Here is a 17,876-nt window from a genome sequence, read left to right on the forward strand (position 1 = left end):
TTGAATTCCCTCATACGTGTGTAGAGATAAAACCGGATGGAAAATCTAGTAGAACGTGAAATCTTATTTAACTGTACGAGATATGATAAGGAGAGCAACAACATTTTTAACAACAATAATGATAATCGCAACAAATTCAGCACTCGTGAACTAGTTGAATAATTTTCAGACTTTCGATCACTTTCTCCTCGTCTCTATAGTAGGACCTCTTGTAGAGTATAACGACGAAGCATATTTTGGACTTGAAAGTTTTCAGATGATTTCTATCGGGTTGTTCGAAGAGCCTCCAGATTTCTACGGATGACCTTAATCAGTGGCGAAGAACGCGTTAAATTTCAAGATAATATTTATTTTAAGACGCTCGAACGAATTCACACATGCACGTGCGGAATTATTATCATACATACATCGATTGTCAGTTGCAGGAGTCCTACATCATATACGCCGACTGGTTTCCCCATCCTAAAACTTGTAGATGAGAGACTTGATTATTACGAAATTCAATCAATGGACCAATATCTGCAGGGCTTTCACGAGCATAGGTATAGTCGTCCGGTACGAAAGGTATTACTTGTTTCATTCTTTCGTTTCTTCCTTTTTTTTTTCGGGTTTTTTCGGGGTACGCAATATCGCGTTATTGAGTTATCATTAGTTAATACCGTACATGATCGATCGGATCGATCTCGGCGATGACCTCTGCGCGTACGATTTTCCCGCAGACTCCTGACTGCGGAGCGTGATTATAAAACAAAAGTGTGCGGATACGGTGCGCTAATATAACGACCCATTAAAAGTTCGATTCAATCACCTCCCTCCTCTTGATCAAAGACCCGGGAAATCGTTTGATTCAATCGTCCTCGCATATCCCCGATCCGGTTAAACCGCAAACTTGAAAATTGTTCTCGAGTCGTAACGTACTTCTCAATCAAAGCGAAACCGGGAACGAGTGAAAGAGAAAAAGTTACTCGAAAAACAGGGAGACTTCGGGGGTCGGTACATGTCGGCGGATCCGAAGATATGGAATGAAAAGTTTGGGAAAAAAAAAAATTCGTCAAAGCTGTTGGGTCGTAACTGTTCTCCGTCTTTCCCTTTGACGTCGGTGCCCTCCCCCTCTCTCGATCCCTGTCCCCTCTCAGAGTGTCGGTTGGCTCGACTGCCTCTCCCCACCTGAACAGGTAACGTGCCAACGTCAGGCAATGGCTGCTTTACCTGTGCACCTGGCTAACCGTTCTCCAGGAGGTCTCTTTTACGATTGGCTAATATCGCTTAATCCCGCTACCCATTGGACGGTGGAAAAAGTTCCTACGGTCTCTAAGTTTTAATCTGATTTACTATAGTCCGGCAGTGCTCAGTTTGTTACCTTAGCTACATGGGCAGGCAGACATTTTGTAAGCCCCGTGGCTGAAAAACGCGTTCCGGCCGTTTCAGAGCTGGAGGAACTCCTCCGCGGCACTATCACCTGTGCATTTTTCGAACCGACCGAGGTACAAATAGAGGAAAAAGGGAGGAACGAAAAATTAATTCGAAGCGTAAACGCGAGACATGCAAGCCGCACGTTACATTATTCGCCTTAATCTTTGTTTCGTTACGTTATCGTCGGTTTTTGTAGTCGACTTTTCTGCAGGACTTGTCGATCGCACGCTGCTAGCCACATACGATTAAAGAAAAAGCCACGGAGCCGTTACGCCGCCAGTCTTCGTCGTCGCAGCTTCAAAGAAGGTGGTTCTTTACACCACCGGTGTGTTTCTCGAAGTAACACGAAAAGCTGCCCCGGACGATCAGCGTCGAAGACGTGCGCGATATTCTCGGTCGGGATTCGGTTACAAGTTCAGTTGTATGTGCCCTTTATCGTCGTCTTTTTTTCACTCCTTTCCCCAACGATCATCGAGGAATTTTTATCGTTCGAACCAACAAGAGCTGAGAAGAAACAGTGCCTTTTGCTCTTCGTGTGTAACGTACAAAAGTGCTTCATCAGTTCGAATAACCGCGCGTGCGTAAGTAAGGGTGATTGAAGAAGTGGTGTTCCATAAAATTCAAACGAAAGAGAAATATTTTTCGAAACGATATATATTGGATGCAGTGATAAAACGCCGGCGAGTGATCGTTACGTTTTAAATATATCCAAATAATATTTACAAGCAAGTTTTTCAACGCACGCTCAATAAAATTCATTTACAACGTATTTTATAAAACGTATAAAAAATTTCACATTCATACGAACGGAAACGTGTGTACGAACTGTGTGCACACATTCGTTATTAGATCGGAATATTTTCCCGCCAAAAAATTATGACACCCGCGATCTCCAGCGGAATATTTTTCTACACGGTTTTGAAAGGTGAATTTTTACTCGCGTCCTGCGGTATCTGAGCTTTTTTCTGTTCTTTTTCTTTAACGGTATAATGTGTGCAATGTTGTAAGTTTTTTTTTTTTTTTTTTTATCGGCTTTCGTATCAATCAAGTTTGGTCGGTTCCGATCGCAGTTTATTTCTACCGGATAACGAGTCGTCGGTCTACCTGCGACGCGGTATTTTTTACAAAATTTGTCAAACTTCGTCGTTACAAGTGAAAATAATTACAGTGAGTTCGAATTATCATTGAGTCGTTATGCAGTGTAATTGAACGCAGCTGTTCCGCAAGGAGTTTGATAAGTGCCTTTGATTATCGAAATCTGGATAACGCGGGTGATTCAAGAATAGCCAAAATTCTACCCCTTCATCAAAAAGGTACTCGAATTTACATCACCACGATAAATTTCCGATCCAACGCCTCGTATTCCGATCCATTCCGATCGGGTACCGGCAATTTTTTCTATTTTTCAACCACGTCGAATCCGATTCCAATCGATCGCCACTATTACAATTGTCTCGAAAAGTTGAGCGTTCGTTGGACGTAAAAAAAACGAAACGACGAAAGTTTTTTTTTTGTTCCCTTATAAAATTTCCAGACTCGAATACGACCCGTGTGTATACCTGTAATACTTTCGACTAATATAGCTGCAAAGCGACATTCGGGCGAGCGTTTCACGTTTCTCCCAAGGCTCGCACCGCAGGCGCAAAGGTTTCCAAAATTTCATTCGGTTTCGGTTGACCGTATAGGTGTACGTACGTGCACGTATACACGTTTACACCACTAGTACACGCCTCTCCACCTAACTTCAGGTATACCTATACGTGCACCGGGTTATACCTACCCATGTACATTTCCATGTATCGAAGTTCTTCGCCTTGGCCTACGACGACGATGCGCCGCACACAGGAATTCCAAGCATCGGGAGCAACGCGTAAAAAATCTTGTATAAGAAACCCGCAGCATGCCCAGGCCGGCCCTCCGCGGCTATGGGACTTATCCACGGTAGAACGGAGGAGAGGAGAGAAGAGAGAGAGAGATAGGGAGATCCTTAGGGCATCATCGAGGCCCTGCACCATTATTATTAAAATTATTAGTCATAACCTTATCAGCTGCTGCCTTTCACCAACACGGATATATATATATATATATATGACCCGCGGTACCGCAAAACGTGTTTCGGGTTTTAGGATCGCACCGGATTTGGCGCGAAAGAAAATTAAAATAATTGAGAAGGTGGAGAAGAAACTACCGCGATACAATAACAACACAACAAAAACAACAACAACAACAATAATATACATGATGAATCGATTTGTCGGATCCTATAGATCGAAATCTGTGCGAGGAAACGCGTGTGTGGATTTTACTCGCGTTCCTGTTTCTTCGTCTTCGTTATTCTCTCTGTTTTTTTTGTTTTTTTTTTTTCTATCATCTCACGATCGAGAATTGTACACGTACGTTACGTCCATCTATTTTTCGCATCGTGTGACGTGCGATGGCGTTTAGGTTTTTTTGTACAACTTTTTTCTAGTTTTTTTTTTTTTTTTTGTTTTTTTATTCTTCAGAGTTCTGCTCTTTTTCTATTATTTTATTTCTCTTGCTCGGCGTATCAGGTTCAACCGGAAGAGTTCACGTTATATTCCGCAGCTCGTCGGTACCGGTGGAGTATTATTTTTCCACCGGTATATACACACGTATGTACGTATGTACGTACGTACGTACGTAGGTATGCTAGGTACATAATTTTAGATCAATCTATGTACCGGGAGCTCGAAGGTAACTACTCACATCTACGTAACAGACGTCATACCCGCGTCCAAACTTTTTTATCGAACGTTCGCGTATTAATACCCCGTATTTCCGATCCGCGAAATGGAAAGAAATTCAGAAAATATCAGAACCATCGTGTTTTCGGGTGAGACTCGAATATAATTATCCCTCGTTTCCTCCCTTCTCTCTTTATCTTATATGCTCGAATTTTCCCACGCCTAGATCGGATCATTTGAATATACATACATATAATATTTCACAATGAAACAATTCTGGGAGCGTTAATTAGTTCTCGAATTTGTCGTATGATATTCTAATGAATTGAAGATAGAAAATTTCATTCTTGAAAAAGACCCTGCCGCGCACATCGTGGATCGACCTCGAATGGCGATTGGTGATCCGAGCCGTTGCGAAGGTCGATCTAAATTTTTTCTCTCTCATCGTCTTTAACTGGTAGGTATAAAACTAACGACCGTCGTAGCGTCGAAAATTCGTTTTCACCGGTTAGATTCCTTGGTATTAATTACGTCTCCGCGACCTTTTTTCAAATTTGAATAACGCGCCACGTAATCGAACCAGCCGCAATTGGTTGACCTAAAATGGGGTACGTCGTGCCGCGGCCATTCGATTTATACCGCGTTACTCTTCGCTTACATTATTGTCCATCGTGTGAGAGAAGAAAAGAAAGCAAAAAAAAACAAACTAAAACTAAAACTAAAACTAAAAAGAAAACTGTACATTCATCTCATTTACGGCATGTAACAAATAATAAAAATGACGATAAGAAAAGGGCGGAGGAGAGGACGAAGACGAAGACGAAGACGAACCGACACCGATACAATATAAGATGATATTTAATTACAGGTGGCCGGATAGACAGAGATGGCATGAAGGAGGGCTCTGGCAACGCAGCCGAGGTGGTGAGTTTCTACATCTGAACAATTTCATTAATATTATTATTATTATTATTATCATCATTGTTATTGTTATTATCGTTTCGTTTCACTCTCCGATTTGCTCGATATACATGTATACGCACGTCTGTATAGGCACAGCTTTCGGTGATAATTACATCTGGTACAATTATTTCATGTAGTTATAATAATACATCTCGTTATATTTCTATATATCTCCGTACAGTATATATATATATATATATATATCTATGTAACTAAAATCTATAATAGCACCTCGTGACGAGTTCGTTATAATTATAATTATCATTTAATTTACAGAGCGAGTTAATTTATATACGGTGTATGGTACGTACGTATGTACATGGTATATAATGCGCGCTGCAATAATTCTTCTATATAATTTAAATTCTATGTATATATCATCACATGTACCAGTGGCAGAGGTACAGTCGATAATCTAATGTAAGTAGTCTCAATTATTATACCTGTAGCGCGCGTTATATTTTTATTATAATATTTTCAAATGGACCGAATCTGTGCGCGAGTGCGTACATATGTATGTATATGTATATACCCGCGTACATAAAGGCGTGTATGTAAGTAACGTGAAATGTGGTTTACGTGGAATTCATCGGCCCTGAAAATCGGCGGCGTTCTTACGGTCAGTTATGTCGGTGTAGTAAATGTTCTTATATTATAGCTTCTTGAAGAGACCGAACCGGTGAGGAGGTCCATCCATACACAACCACATTGTACCAACATGGTCGTCGAATTCAAGGCCGTACACTGAATTTTGCTCAAGTTGCGCGACGACGTCGTCGTCCTCCGTATATTATACCTTTGGGTATATAACTCCTCAACACCCGTATACACACCGCATCGACGACGCGATATTTTATTATTCTATTCTATTCTCACGAACTCCCCGATACCGGAGTCAATTCTAATCGCACGTATACCCCTGAATTTCCATACCTTCGTAGATACACGCCTCGTAGCTCCGTAGATTAATCAATTATCACATATGCCCGGAAAAAATTACCCCCGATATTAAGCGCACACAGATCGCTCTTCGATCGATCTGAAACGCTCGTAACATTCTCTATCCGTAACAGATTTATTTTCGACCTTATTTTTTTTTTTTTCTTCTTTTCATCCGATACACCAAGATGCGAATGATGAACCGATACGTATTATCGGTACGTCGGGTTCTACACACTAGCTGTATAATATCGCGAGTCCGCGAGTTTCGAGTAGGTGTATTAAATATCAATCCTCATCCTCGCGGTGAACACGGTACAGAAAATATCGTACAGAGTACGTACGAATATACATACATACATATGTATACGTACAATGACAAGTGGAACACGAGTGTGTATTCATTTGTATAGATATGTGTACGCGGTATGTTATATGTATCGTATATATTTCTGGAGATTATGTATGGCTAAGCGAAGGTAGTGTACGGTACGGTAATGGTGTATACGAAGCGCGCGTACCTACCGTACTGCACGGGGTGGGCAAGAAAAACCGGTCGCTTTTAAAACGTGAATGAAATTCGAACGCGTATTACTATACCGGACGATGTGCCGATACTCCGCCGTTGCCGTTTGCCGCCGCAGATCCGATAGCAATTCTCGACTACCCGCGTAGCTTCCTCGTATTCTTCTACCGTATTACTCGATTTTTTTTTCCATTCGCATCTCCACCGATCTCCGTATATTTTAATTTTTCTTTTTCTCGTTGTTTCGCTCGCGATCCGAGAAAAGTGGGCATTTTTCGTTTCTCCGCTAGAAATCGACCGCTCGTGACATTTCGCAAGAGGAATAATATGGACCCGCGCTCCTGTTAATTCGAATGTTTCGGTTGGAGCGCGTGCATGTGATACGAATATTACAAATGTATCATACCTCTGCCTACCTACCTACCGCGCGACGTCGCGTATACAAGCGCGCAAAGTATTTTCGAAAGCCTTGAGGCTAACTGGGTGAGAAGTAGGCTACGGGGTTACAACTTCTCGACGGAAAAGAAATCTTCTAAGGATCGCGAGCGCGCGCGAGCCGTGGCACAAGTCGAGTCAAGTCAACCGACAAACCAAACCGACCGACCGACCGACCGACCGACCGGAGAAGCAAATGAGCGAGAAGAGGAGATGAGGGAAAACAGGTGAGAGGAGACGGGAGGTGAGGCGAGAAACGAAACGAAACGGAGCGGAGCCGGTGACTCCGCACACGCGTTTAACGCGCTTATGACCGCTGCCAAAGACCGCGCCGTTATCGGAGTCGCCCGGCTCTCGAGAAAACCTCCGGATGCTCCGGAGATCAGAGAGAATCGTTTATTAGCGTTGATACACATCCTCCGTATTCGTACCGGTCGAAGGGCGCCGCCCCCGCGATCAAACGAAAGAGAAAAATTTACGATCCGCATGCCACGATGCGACGCGGATGCAACGATATTATTTTTATCGCCGCACGCGGGAAGTTGATAAAAATTTTCCAGCCGATGATTATAATAAACCCGATGGAGGTGTCTTTTTCCTACGCTCTCTTCATCTCCGACGCTGATCTTCCGACTTTACAATCGTCACGTACGCGTTACGTATCCTCGTAATACCTAAGTACGATAAGGTCCGACCGACGTCATCGCCGAGTTGGCGAAAGATCACGAGAGCGAATCTGGCGAACGAAAAAATACGCGCATGCATGTGCCGCGCGTGTACACACTTCTTGTATCTATTTGCGCGTCGTGCGTTATACGGGTGTCTTTGCAGCGCAGGGATAATATGGTATAACATGAAGAGTCTCGCGTTACCCGCTGGGGTTATAATACGACGACGTACCGTATCATCTTCCGTATATATGTATATACATCTGCCCATCCCCCGTACCCGACTGTTATAATAACGCGGTACGCGGTACGCACACCGCGAAACGCACGCCTCCGCTAAATTACGATTTGTCTGTATACGGAAATTTATATATTCCCATTTATCGGCGCACGTATCCGTATCGCGGTGAGGAGCATTCGTCGCTCGGTAAATATCGAGCGAATTCGTCGATATTACCTGATGTACGTTGTGACGTTGCGATTCTGTCCGCGGCGCGGTTAGAAGCGTGTAATTTTCGATTCGCGCGCGAGACGCTGCGGCTCGCTGCTTCGCACGTGTTTCCGTAATAACGTGTCAATTAATTATTATACTCCTTTTTTCTGTTTTTTTTTTTCTTTCGTCCGTCGTTCATCGGCACGTTATATCGTACCTGCAACGTAATTATTAGCTACCGATCGGCGTAAGCTGGTTTCGTTTTGGCCGTGACCAAAATTCCCCCTCGACGATTGATTCGTCGATTTTTTGCGCACGGCCGGCGTGCGTCATCGTTATCACTCGTTCGCGTTCCCGAATAATTTTCGGCTTCCAATTTGTCAGATCCGAAGCGATTTGTAAATCGTGTACGATATAATTGATGATCGTGAAGTTATATACGTATATACACTCGTTCTTCTTTTTCTCTTATTTTCTTTGAATGTGCAAATTGTTTTTTTTTTTCTTTCTTCCGCCGTCGATTCATCGAATCCTCGCGACCGTTCTGTTTTATTTAACTCGACCTTTTCTTCTTCTTCCCTCTTCCACTTCTCTCGGTTTTATATCACCGCGTGAGCTTTGATTCGGAGAATACGCATACAGTAGGTGTACCGGAGTATATGTTTTTTCTCTTTTTTCTTCTTCGGTAGCTTCGCGGGCTTCGAGGACTCGAGAAGAGACTCATGGCAGCCCCTCGTCCTCGGATCGCGTCCTCGTGTATAATATTGAATTTCAATCATACACGACTATACTATACACGTACACCATTGGCAGGCTTCTTCGATTTTTCAAATTAATTTCTTTTTCCCTCGTCAGGTGAACCGATACCGTCGCGTATAATACAATACGCGCTACACCATAGCACGTTCGATGTGTAGTTTTTTTTTTTTTTTATCGACTTTGTTTCACGTTCCCTTTTTTTTTTTCAAACAAAAATTGGGGTGAATTTTTTCGAAAATTTGTTAATTTTTATTCGAGGTTTTTTTCGATCGTCTGCGGTCGCGAGTAATCGACGAATATGGTATTGGGGTTTCAAATTTTTGTTGTAATATACACGTAGCCAAATTTACACCGGTGTAGAAATTACGTTCCCTGCAGTCACGAGGGGGGGGGAGAAGAAAAAAAAGAGACGGGACGAAGAAAAAAGGCTAGTAGATCACGTTCCACCCCTTTCAACCCCTCGATTCGGACGATCAATTCTCAGTGCTCTGAAAATTTTCCGTCGTCCCGGTGCAGCACCCCTTTAGATTTGATAAACCAATTTCCGATTGAATATCGAGAGCAATAATCAATCGCCCTAAGTGAACTCGAACTCGCGTAATTCGCGATCGGGCGGAAAAGAGAGCGAACAGAATGAAAAAAGATGGGAAAAAACGTTACACCCGACACCGACGAAATGCGCGAACGAGAACAACTCGCTAACTTGCAACTTCTAGATTCACGACTTTCATTTCTCTGATATCAAATTCACGGCTACATACGCTGCGATTGCTCCCTCAAGTAAATCGCGCGTCGTCTGTACTTCGATGGAAACGTACGAGAATGAGGAAGAAGAATAAGAAAAAAAATAAAAAAAACAAACCGTGCGTGCGTGCGTGCGTGAAACGTGCGTGCAGAACGATCGCACGTACGACTGGTTACGAGTTGAGATGTAACAATTCTCGTAATATCTACCGTGTATTTGTTTTTTTGTTCTTTTTTCCATCTGACAAGTAATAATTTTCGTTGTTCGATAATCGCGGAGGATTTTGAGAATTCGATTTTTCCAAATATTCCAACGTACCGATCGCGAGCGTGAACTTTCCTCTGTGGGCTGTTTCCCTCTCTTCGCGTATCTTTATCTCCTGAGTTTTTTCAGCCGGTCTTCCCCTTTTCACTCTAAATATATAACGGCCGTGGTTCTGCACTTTGTAAGTCGTTCGCTACTTATGTATACCTACGAGTAGAGGTATTCGCGCTCTTCCCTTTACAACCGGAGCGATGGTGGTGGTGGTGGTGGTGGTGGTGGTGGTGGTGGTGGTGCAACTCGCGTCTCCGCCGTTGTGCACAGTTCGGATGCTCTGTAGATGCGTACGTGCCTAGCTGCCTATAAATGTGTAAAAAATGTGGACGTACACCGGTACCCACTTTTCCCATATATATATATATATACATATATAATCCACTATTAGCAACAATAACGATTCACAACGGCGGAGTAAAATTCAGCGATTCTAAGCGTTGCACAAGCTCTGTTTTAACCTGCGGTGCATGGGTATCATAAATTCAAAAGCTGCATCGTTAGGTACGTACTACGTGCAATAACGGTTCGTTTTTTTTTAGTACGAACGCTTCGATTTTCGTTCGTTCGGTTCAGTCTGTTCTATTTACTTTGTTTTTTTTTTGTTTTTGTTGTTTTTCTTCCTTTCGTTCAACGCTCGCCAGACTCCTCTTCGCCGCGGCTATAATCTGGCGCGAGATACAGATGAAGGAATCCAACGAATTCTCTGCGCTCCCTGCGCCGGATTATACCTTATACTCTCCGACGTGCACTTCGACCAAACGAAACGCGCTCGTGATCGTAACTCTGCACTTTATCCTAACCGTGGTACATACGTAGGTATATGTATGTACGTACCGTACCTATGTACCCATTATACCGTATAACATCCGTTCATACCGCGCTTCGGGATAGAAGAGCTTTTAATGTATTGAATCGTGCGATCGATGACCATTTTCTTTTTCTCTCATTTTCTATTCGGTATCTCGATATCAATCGTTCTCTTTCGGGGTATTTTTCGTACCTCGTATTTGACACCGGGCGAACCGTGTGTGGAATCTTTTAGAAAAATGGGGGAAATGGAAAAAAATATTCGAAACGAGAGAATACGAAAAAAATTCAAAAGCGAAATAATTTTCTAAATATACGGTACGTACGCGCTTTTATACATATCGTGACAAAAAACGAAGAAACTCAACCCTCCGGGCGTACGATATGCGCGAATCCAGCTATATGTGCGCTACGTTTATACATATGGTTTAAACGGATTATAACCACGTACGGGACGAGATACTCGTGGACGAGCTTCGGAGTGCAAAGACGTGTTTTCGCGGGTGGTGTCCGTTTGTTGTTTTTTTTTGTTTTATTTTTTTTAATTTTTATTTTATTTGACTCTTTTCGATTCTTTTTTTGTTTGCGCTACTCCGCGACCAGTTGCCGATGCGGATGTTTCTCGAAATCGGAAAATCCTTTTAATTGTCGGTTCCTGACTCGGGGGAAGGAAAGTGGGGTGGCGAAAAGCGGGGGAAAAAAAAATAAAATAACGAAGAAACCGATTTAATAAAGAGCGAAATTGTGTGCGAACGAGATTTATGCTGTAGAATCATTTTGTGAGATACCTTTTATCGGTTTATTTATTTAGCAATTTTTTTTTCGGTTCTTCTTTGTATCTTCCCCTCTTCAGATTAGAGCGTGGGAATATTCGTGGTATTTTAGGCGCGATTGTTATATATGCGTACAGGTAGGTAAATAGGCCGTATATGAGTTTTAGATTATGCGATATTTCACGCGAATATCACAGGGGGTATTTTAAAACGATAATATTTATTATAACAATCGGGTATACCTGTACGTAGCGAAGGTCTCAATAAAACTTGATATACATACCTACGGCTAACGGGTTTAATGAGACTCCGCAGATTTATACTTCCCGTAGATTTTATTATACGCTCCGAACAGATTTAGCTGGGATTTCACACCGTATATATTCGGATTTTCGGAGTACAATGATCGCCCCGCTGTGCAAGGGTGAAATGAAAAAAAAAAAAATCGTTTATATCGGCGTAACAGCAAAGTCGCGTTTGAGATGTTTAAATTTACTAGCATTGCACGCGCCGCATTTGATTTCATTCGTCGTTTGGATTTTTGTCCGGTCATTTTGTGTTGATTTCACATCATTATACTCCACACGCATGTTAGGAGCTTTTTTTTGTCAATCTGCGAATTTTTCTCATCGAGATATCCTTGATTTTTCACTTTTTGGTGCCATGAATTGACGATAACTCGATCAATTTTATAGATAGGTCAATTTGGCTTCCAGATTCGGATTCCTGAGATCAAAATACATCAGAAAAGTGTCATGCGATCAATTTTTGAAATACTTCATTTTCGACCCCAAAATCGAAAATTTTCCAAGGGGTACCCCTTTGGATTTTTTCAATTTTTGACCAAAAATTTTTATTTTTTAAAATCGATCGTATGACACTTTTCTTATGTATTTTGACCCCGGGAACACGAATCCGTTGAGTAAATTGAGCTACGATTTTTTCTACTCGAGATATCTCAATTTTTCTGCTCCAAAAAGTGAAATATTGGCCATATCTCGATCAATTTCATAGATAGATCAATTTGACTTCCGGATTCGGATTCCTGAGATCAAAATACGTTAGATTAGCATATAAAATAAAATATTTTTTTTTTGACCCAAAATCGACAAAATTTCAAGGGGTACCCCTTTGAATTTTTTCAAATCTTGACCAAAATTTTTTATTTTTTCAAATCGATCGTATGTCACTTTTCTTATGTATTTTGACCCCAGGAACACGAATCCGTTGGCCAAATTAAGCTACGAATTTTTCCCTTCGAGATATTTCAATTTTTCTGCTTCAAAAAGTGGAAAATTGGCCATAACTCGATCAATTTCATACATAGATCAACTTGACCATCAAATTCGGATTCCTGCGATCAAAATATTCGAGAATACCATAGTCAACCTTGGAAAAAATGTAGAATTCCAGCCCCAATTTCGAGAAAAATCCGAGGCTTTAAGTTTGGCGTTTTTTTGACCTGGCAATTTTCGATCCCTTCGAAAAACCGCATATCGAGTTTCGATCGGCCATCAAATTTTCAGGAAATGACTCCCAGCGGGTCGAACCCGACATCAGAATTTGAAATTTGAACGGTATAAAATGCGTTTATTTTATTGCAGAACAATCGGTCCAGCCATTATACACTTTCCGGTGAAATTTACTCGCTCGTACAACAACGCTGCACTTGTTCATTTTTCTCGTGTGGTGCGATTCGCTCTCGTTCAGCCAACGTATCTTTCATCTCCGTACGTATATACACGCGTACGTGTAATACCTAAATAACTACACACATCCCCCCCACTTCCCCCCCTACCCCCCCGCCCCGCCCCCGTGTGCGTGTGTAATTACACACGAGTATTCGTGTATCCAGCGAGATCGCTCGCACGTTTATAAACTGGGCATGACGACGATCGTATTCCTTGGGACGCCACGCTATGCCGTGGCACATACGTACTGATATCCTACGTACGGACGTACGTACGTATTCACCGTATACCCCATGTATACCTAAACACGCATAACGTACATGCGATACGCGGTTAGTTCTACGTTTAGCGTTCTGCGTTGCGTTTTAACGCGTATACGCAGCAAAATATATTTGAACGATTCTAATTTGAAGGCGCGACTCGTGGCTCGTGGCTCGCGCGGCGCGGAGCTTCCACGGACCAGCTCGCTTTTCTCGCGCACAACGATCGGTCTACTCGCGCGATCAAACTGCTCGGTATAACGTTAAAATTCCGCATCGCCGTACAGAAATTAATCGTAACGCTGCACAAGCACAGCGCACGCCGGTGCCCTATACGCTGCGGTCATTATACTTCGCTTCTGTATACCTACCGTATCTAATACAGAATTTTTTTCTACACATATACAAATATGTAACAGCAGAAGTGATTCGCGCGGTGGTATGCACAAGGTACGTACGTACGTACGTCGCGGATTTGCTTGAGCGAGTGACGTCACGCGTTGAAATATCATCGTCGAATCGGTTAATTTTGTTGAAATATTTTTCAAACAAATTGGGCGAACGTACATCGTACGATGTGGATCGTACGTAAGGGAGAGTGTGAATAAAAAATCTGTAATATGGAAAACCGCGATGATCAATCGTGGAAGAGGTTGTCTACGATAACCGAGTATTCGGAAAGTATCGGTAGTTGCTCCGGTGGTGGTGGCGGTGGTGGTGGTGGTGGTGGTAATAATAATAAAAATAATAATCACGTTAACTGCGGCGATCGCAGGAGCGATAGTAACGGCGGCGGTAGTGAAGATTTAATGGATTTCTACGACGGTGGCGATCAATTTAAAATCCCGGGAGAATTTAGCCCCCGTTACTCCTACGCTGGCGCTGCAGCGGCCTCCTACAACAGATCTCGGGATACGAGTAACTTTGCGAACGACTTTCAACGAGATATCGCCTATTTTATCATCGACGATTCACCGATGGCAAAATTTACCAGGAGCGCGAAGTGGGCTTACAAAAAAGTGAGTCGCTTCTCCCGAGGGATTTTATCCTTCTTTCCCTACCCACACTACTACTTTCAATACCATTCTCAGCTTCCCCGTTCACTCCACACGCCTAGAATCAGAAGATCCAGTGACACCCTCTTTCGTTTCTATTCACTCGTCTCTCTCTTTTTTTTCTTCCGCTTTTACCGTTCCCATTTTTGCACTAGGTGTCACATCGGACCATTACTTACAGACGGACCGTATCGCACAGAAATGGGCGGGAACGCAGAACAGTTCTCTGATTACAATATATATATACGTACGATATAACATGTATATATGTATGTAACTTACCGGTATACATATGTATACACCGTTCATAGTCTGGTTCGTATCGTAAGGAGGGAATCGAATATTCGGGGTTATCATATACTACGAGTTCGCGACGTACACGTACAACCTATACATGTATAGCCGTACGACGAAAGAGTAAGGGGTATCGGGGATGGGAGAAGCAGCTGGATCCGGATTCTGTGTAAGGGGTATACTTTGAGGTGCAAATATATCGGGTCTGGTTGAATCACAGATTAGTTGTAGGGATGATGGGTAGGGTTCGGTTATACTGGCGGGACACCGTAAAGGCGTTTTCGTCGCGTGTATACCACCTACGATCAGTATCCACGTATTATTGTGGGAGGCACAAATATCGCGACATATATAGCGGCGACAAAAACTTCCCTACCTCACGTTTCATTCCCCGAGGACTGTCGTGTAATTGTGCAAGAGTCTCGTCGGATGATAAGGGAAACCGGCTCCCGATTCTCATACTTCGCTAATTTACACCGCAGCTTATTATCGAAGGGGAAAAAAAAGAATTTTTGTTTTTTTTTCTTCGTCCGAACTTTCGCCCTTTTTCAGTCGGTGGTCGGGTTGATAAAAAGTTCAACTTTTCATCCTCTGAGCACCCTATTCGTAACGAATTTTTTATACCCCTTGTATTAGAATACTTCTGCGTATAATATTTTTGTATTTCATACAGCGGAGGAAAATTCGCGACGTCTTTCCGTCTCTATTTTATATTTTCTCGTCCGTATTTCTTTTTTTTTTTTTTTCCTCGTGCTTGAAAATAGGAAAAGAGGTGGAAGAAGTGGAAGAAGAATTAGCAGGAAGTAGGTGAAGAAAGAGAATTCCTTAAGAGTCTTAGGGAGACCCAGAAACTCTGTGAAATCTCGAGTACCTAGTGTACCGAGACACACTGAGCTTAAGAATTTATAGTTAAGCTCACTTGTAATTGTTATAGAATCCAAACGACCTATTTCATATACTATACGATTGTAGCATAGAGGTATAAGTTATGCCCGGGTTACGTCGCGAAATTATAACCGTCGTCGTCGACGCCGCTACGTTTTTCTTCACCTTCTTTCAATTTTACCCTCACGATCGGATCCGCTAAATTTATATTATACCTGTCGAGAGTGATCAACCTTCGAACGTTCCAACGAAAAAAATTGAAAAAACTAGAGAACGAGAGATCGGAAGAGCGATTCGTAGCGTCAATCGCGACAAGGAAAAAGTTTTCCGCAAAATTCATCGTTCGTAAGATGATCCGAAAATTTGCTAAGTTTTAAAACCGATGAACTGCTGTGTACCGATAGTTACAAGAATCACGGCATCCGAGGATCGCGATTTATCGCGAATCCTTAATAAATCGTATCACAGCACGCTGTACGTGTTACGTGCGTTACACCTCGTATTTTATTCCTCGTTTCTTTTTTTCTTATTTTTTTTTTCTTAGTTTGTTAATATATTTTTTCGGCGCGTTTGCGAAAAAGCGTCTTTTGTTTTCCTTTCATTTTTCAACGTAAAATCTGACAACGCGCCCGGCTGTCAAGTTTCGTAACGGGCGTAATCCGCGTGTATAACGCAAATATCTCGCCGCTATACCCACGTGGCCTGGAGGTAAACACGCGCCCGTGTGTGAATAAGTATCGTACGTATATACATATATTTATTGCGCGATTGTCTCGTATACGTTGATACAAGGTGGAGATAAAAGTCCGGCTATCCGTAATCTCAAACTTCTTGAGTTATAATTGGTTATGCTACGGATCTCCCGTAACTCGATTTTCACACCGGAGAATCGATTCTTGCGATTTTCGGTGCCAGAAAATTAAGAAAAAAAAATTCTTTAATCTAATTTCGAGATACTGTTTCCTATCGTATTTCGCCCCTCTGACGCGGGAATCCGTGGACCTATAAGGTATTCGCGTAGGTGTCCCTTTTTCGTTCGTTTCACTCCTGCACATTTCTGCCCAATTCTAATCGATCAATCCCAAGGAAAAATAATCGTACACCAGAGTACAAATATTATGGAAATATTTTCGACGATGAAAGAAAAGTAATTCCTGATATCGTTAATGGTAATTTATGGGAAAGAATGCTACGCGGGTCTCGCGTTAACGGCGGAGACGGCGTTGAGGGGGAGAGAAAAAAAAAAAAAAAGGAAAGGGAAAAAAATAAAGGAAAAAATTGAATAAACTAATTGCGTTGCGTAACTTTTTGACCCATGGACCGAACAGGGTGTCCCTTTCCCTTTTTCGTCTCCTCCTCTCTTTTGTCGCACTTACAGCGGCGTTCCCGTATAATGGTTCCCCGTTACCGAAACACGCAGCGTTACGTAATAATTTTAGAAACGGCCCCTCGCCTCTCCTTTATATAAATACCTGTGCAACGTGTGTACACGTGTCCACCGTACCCCGTACGGATGTATTCACCCATACGGATTCTAATGCGCAACTTTCATTCAATCTTCGGCGGAGATACCTGCGCTGCGTAGCAGATCTACGCACCCAGTGTAGGTATATATTTTGCGTATACACACTTATCGGTTGGCTTACAAATAATGTGCTCAAATATATAAAATAACGATGATGACCTCTGAAGTGGCAATTAGTGCGTTTCAATCAAACGACGTAATACTCCGCCACATCGGCACTCGAATTATCCCCGAGGGAATTTAAAACTGGGACAGTTACACGGCGCTACGTTGTACGCGTAAATGTCTGCTGCGTGGTAGGTACGTAGATGTATGTACCTAATTGTTGTATACAATCGGGGGGAAGGGGGGAGGGGGGGGGCCTCCAGCGTTCCCGGTACACATCCATACAGCTAATTATTGTTAACGATATTATAGGTTCACCGACGACGACGTTGACGCGGTCGTTCCGAGCAGCTGATATCCGCGTAACGTAACGTAACGCACCCCGTTCGCGTGTCGCTCGAAATAATCGAGTGAGCTTCGCTCGAGTCGTCGTCGGTACGTACGATGCGTAAATTTCTCATTTTTTTCTTTCTACACATCTTCCGAAATCCGGATATCTTTTTGTCGTGGAGTTTCTTGACGGAGGACCGTCGAACGCACCGTGGGTTTATTTATACCGATTTGGAATTTTTTGTTC

General features: G+C 42.6%; 1 protein-coding gene across 4 annotated transcripts in view; it reads left to right on the forward strand.

Moving 5' to 3' along the window:
- The window catches only part of LOC105688907 (putative uncharacterized protein DDB_G0271606), a 64,695-nt gene that overhangs the window by 8,022 nt on the left and 38,797 nt on the right, over nt 1–17,876 (forward strand). The window contains exons 1-2 of one of the 4 annotated variants that reach the window (XM_012405569.3): nt 1,268–2,726; nt 4,987–5,042. In XM_012405569.3, the coding sequence (XP_012260992.2) occupies nt 5,010–5,042 (33 nt within the window). In that variant the 5' untranslated portion in view covers nt 1,268–2,726; nt 4,987–5,009. Of the gene's footprint in view, nt 1–1,267; nt 2,727–4,986; nt 5,043–13,461; nt 14,455–17,876 lie in introns of those variants that run through there. The other 3 variants (XM_048655736.1, XM_012405554.3, XM_048655721.1) reach the window with 3 other exon arrangements.

This window comes from Athalia rosae, chromosome 1 (assembly GCF_917208135.1).
Source record: "Athalia rosae chromosome 1, iyAthRosa1.1, whole genome shotgun sequence".
NCBI lineage: Eukaryota > Metazoa > Arthropoda > Insecta > Hymenoptera > Athaliidae > Athalia > Athalia rosae.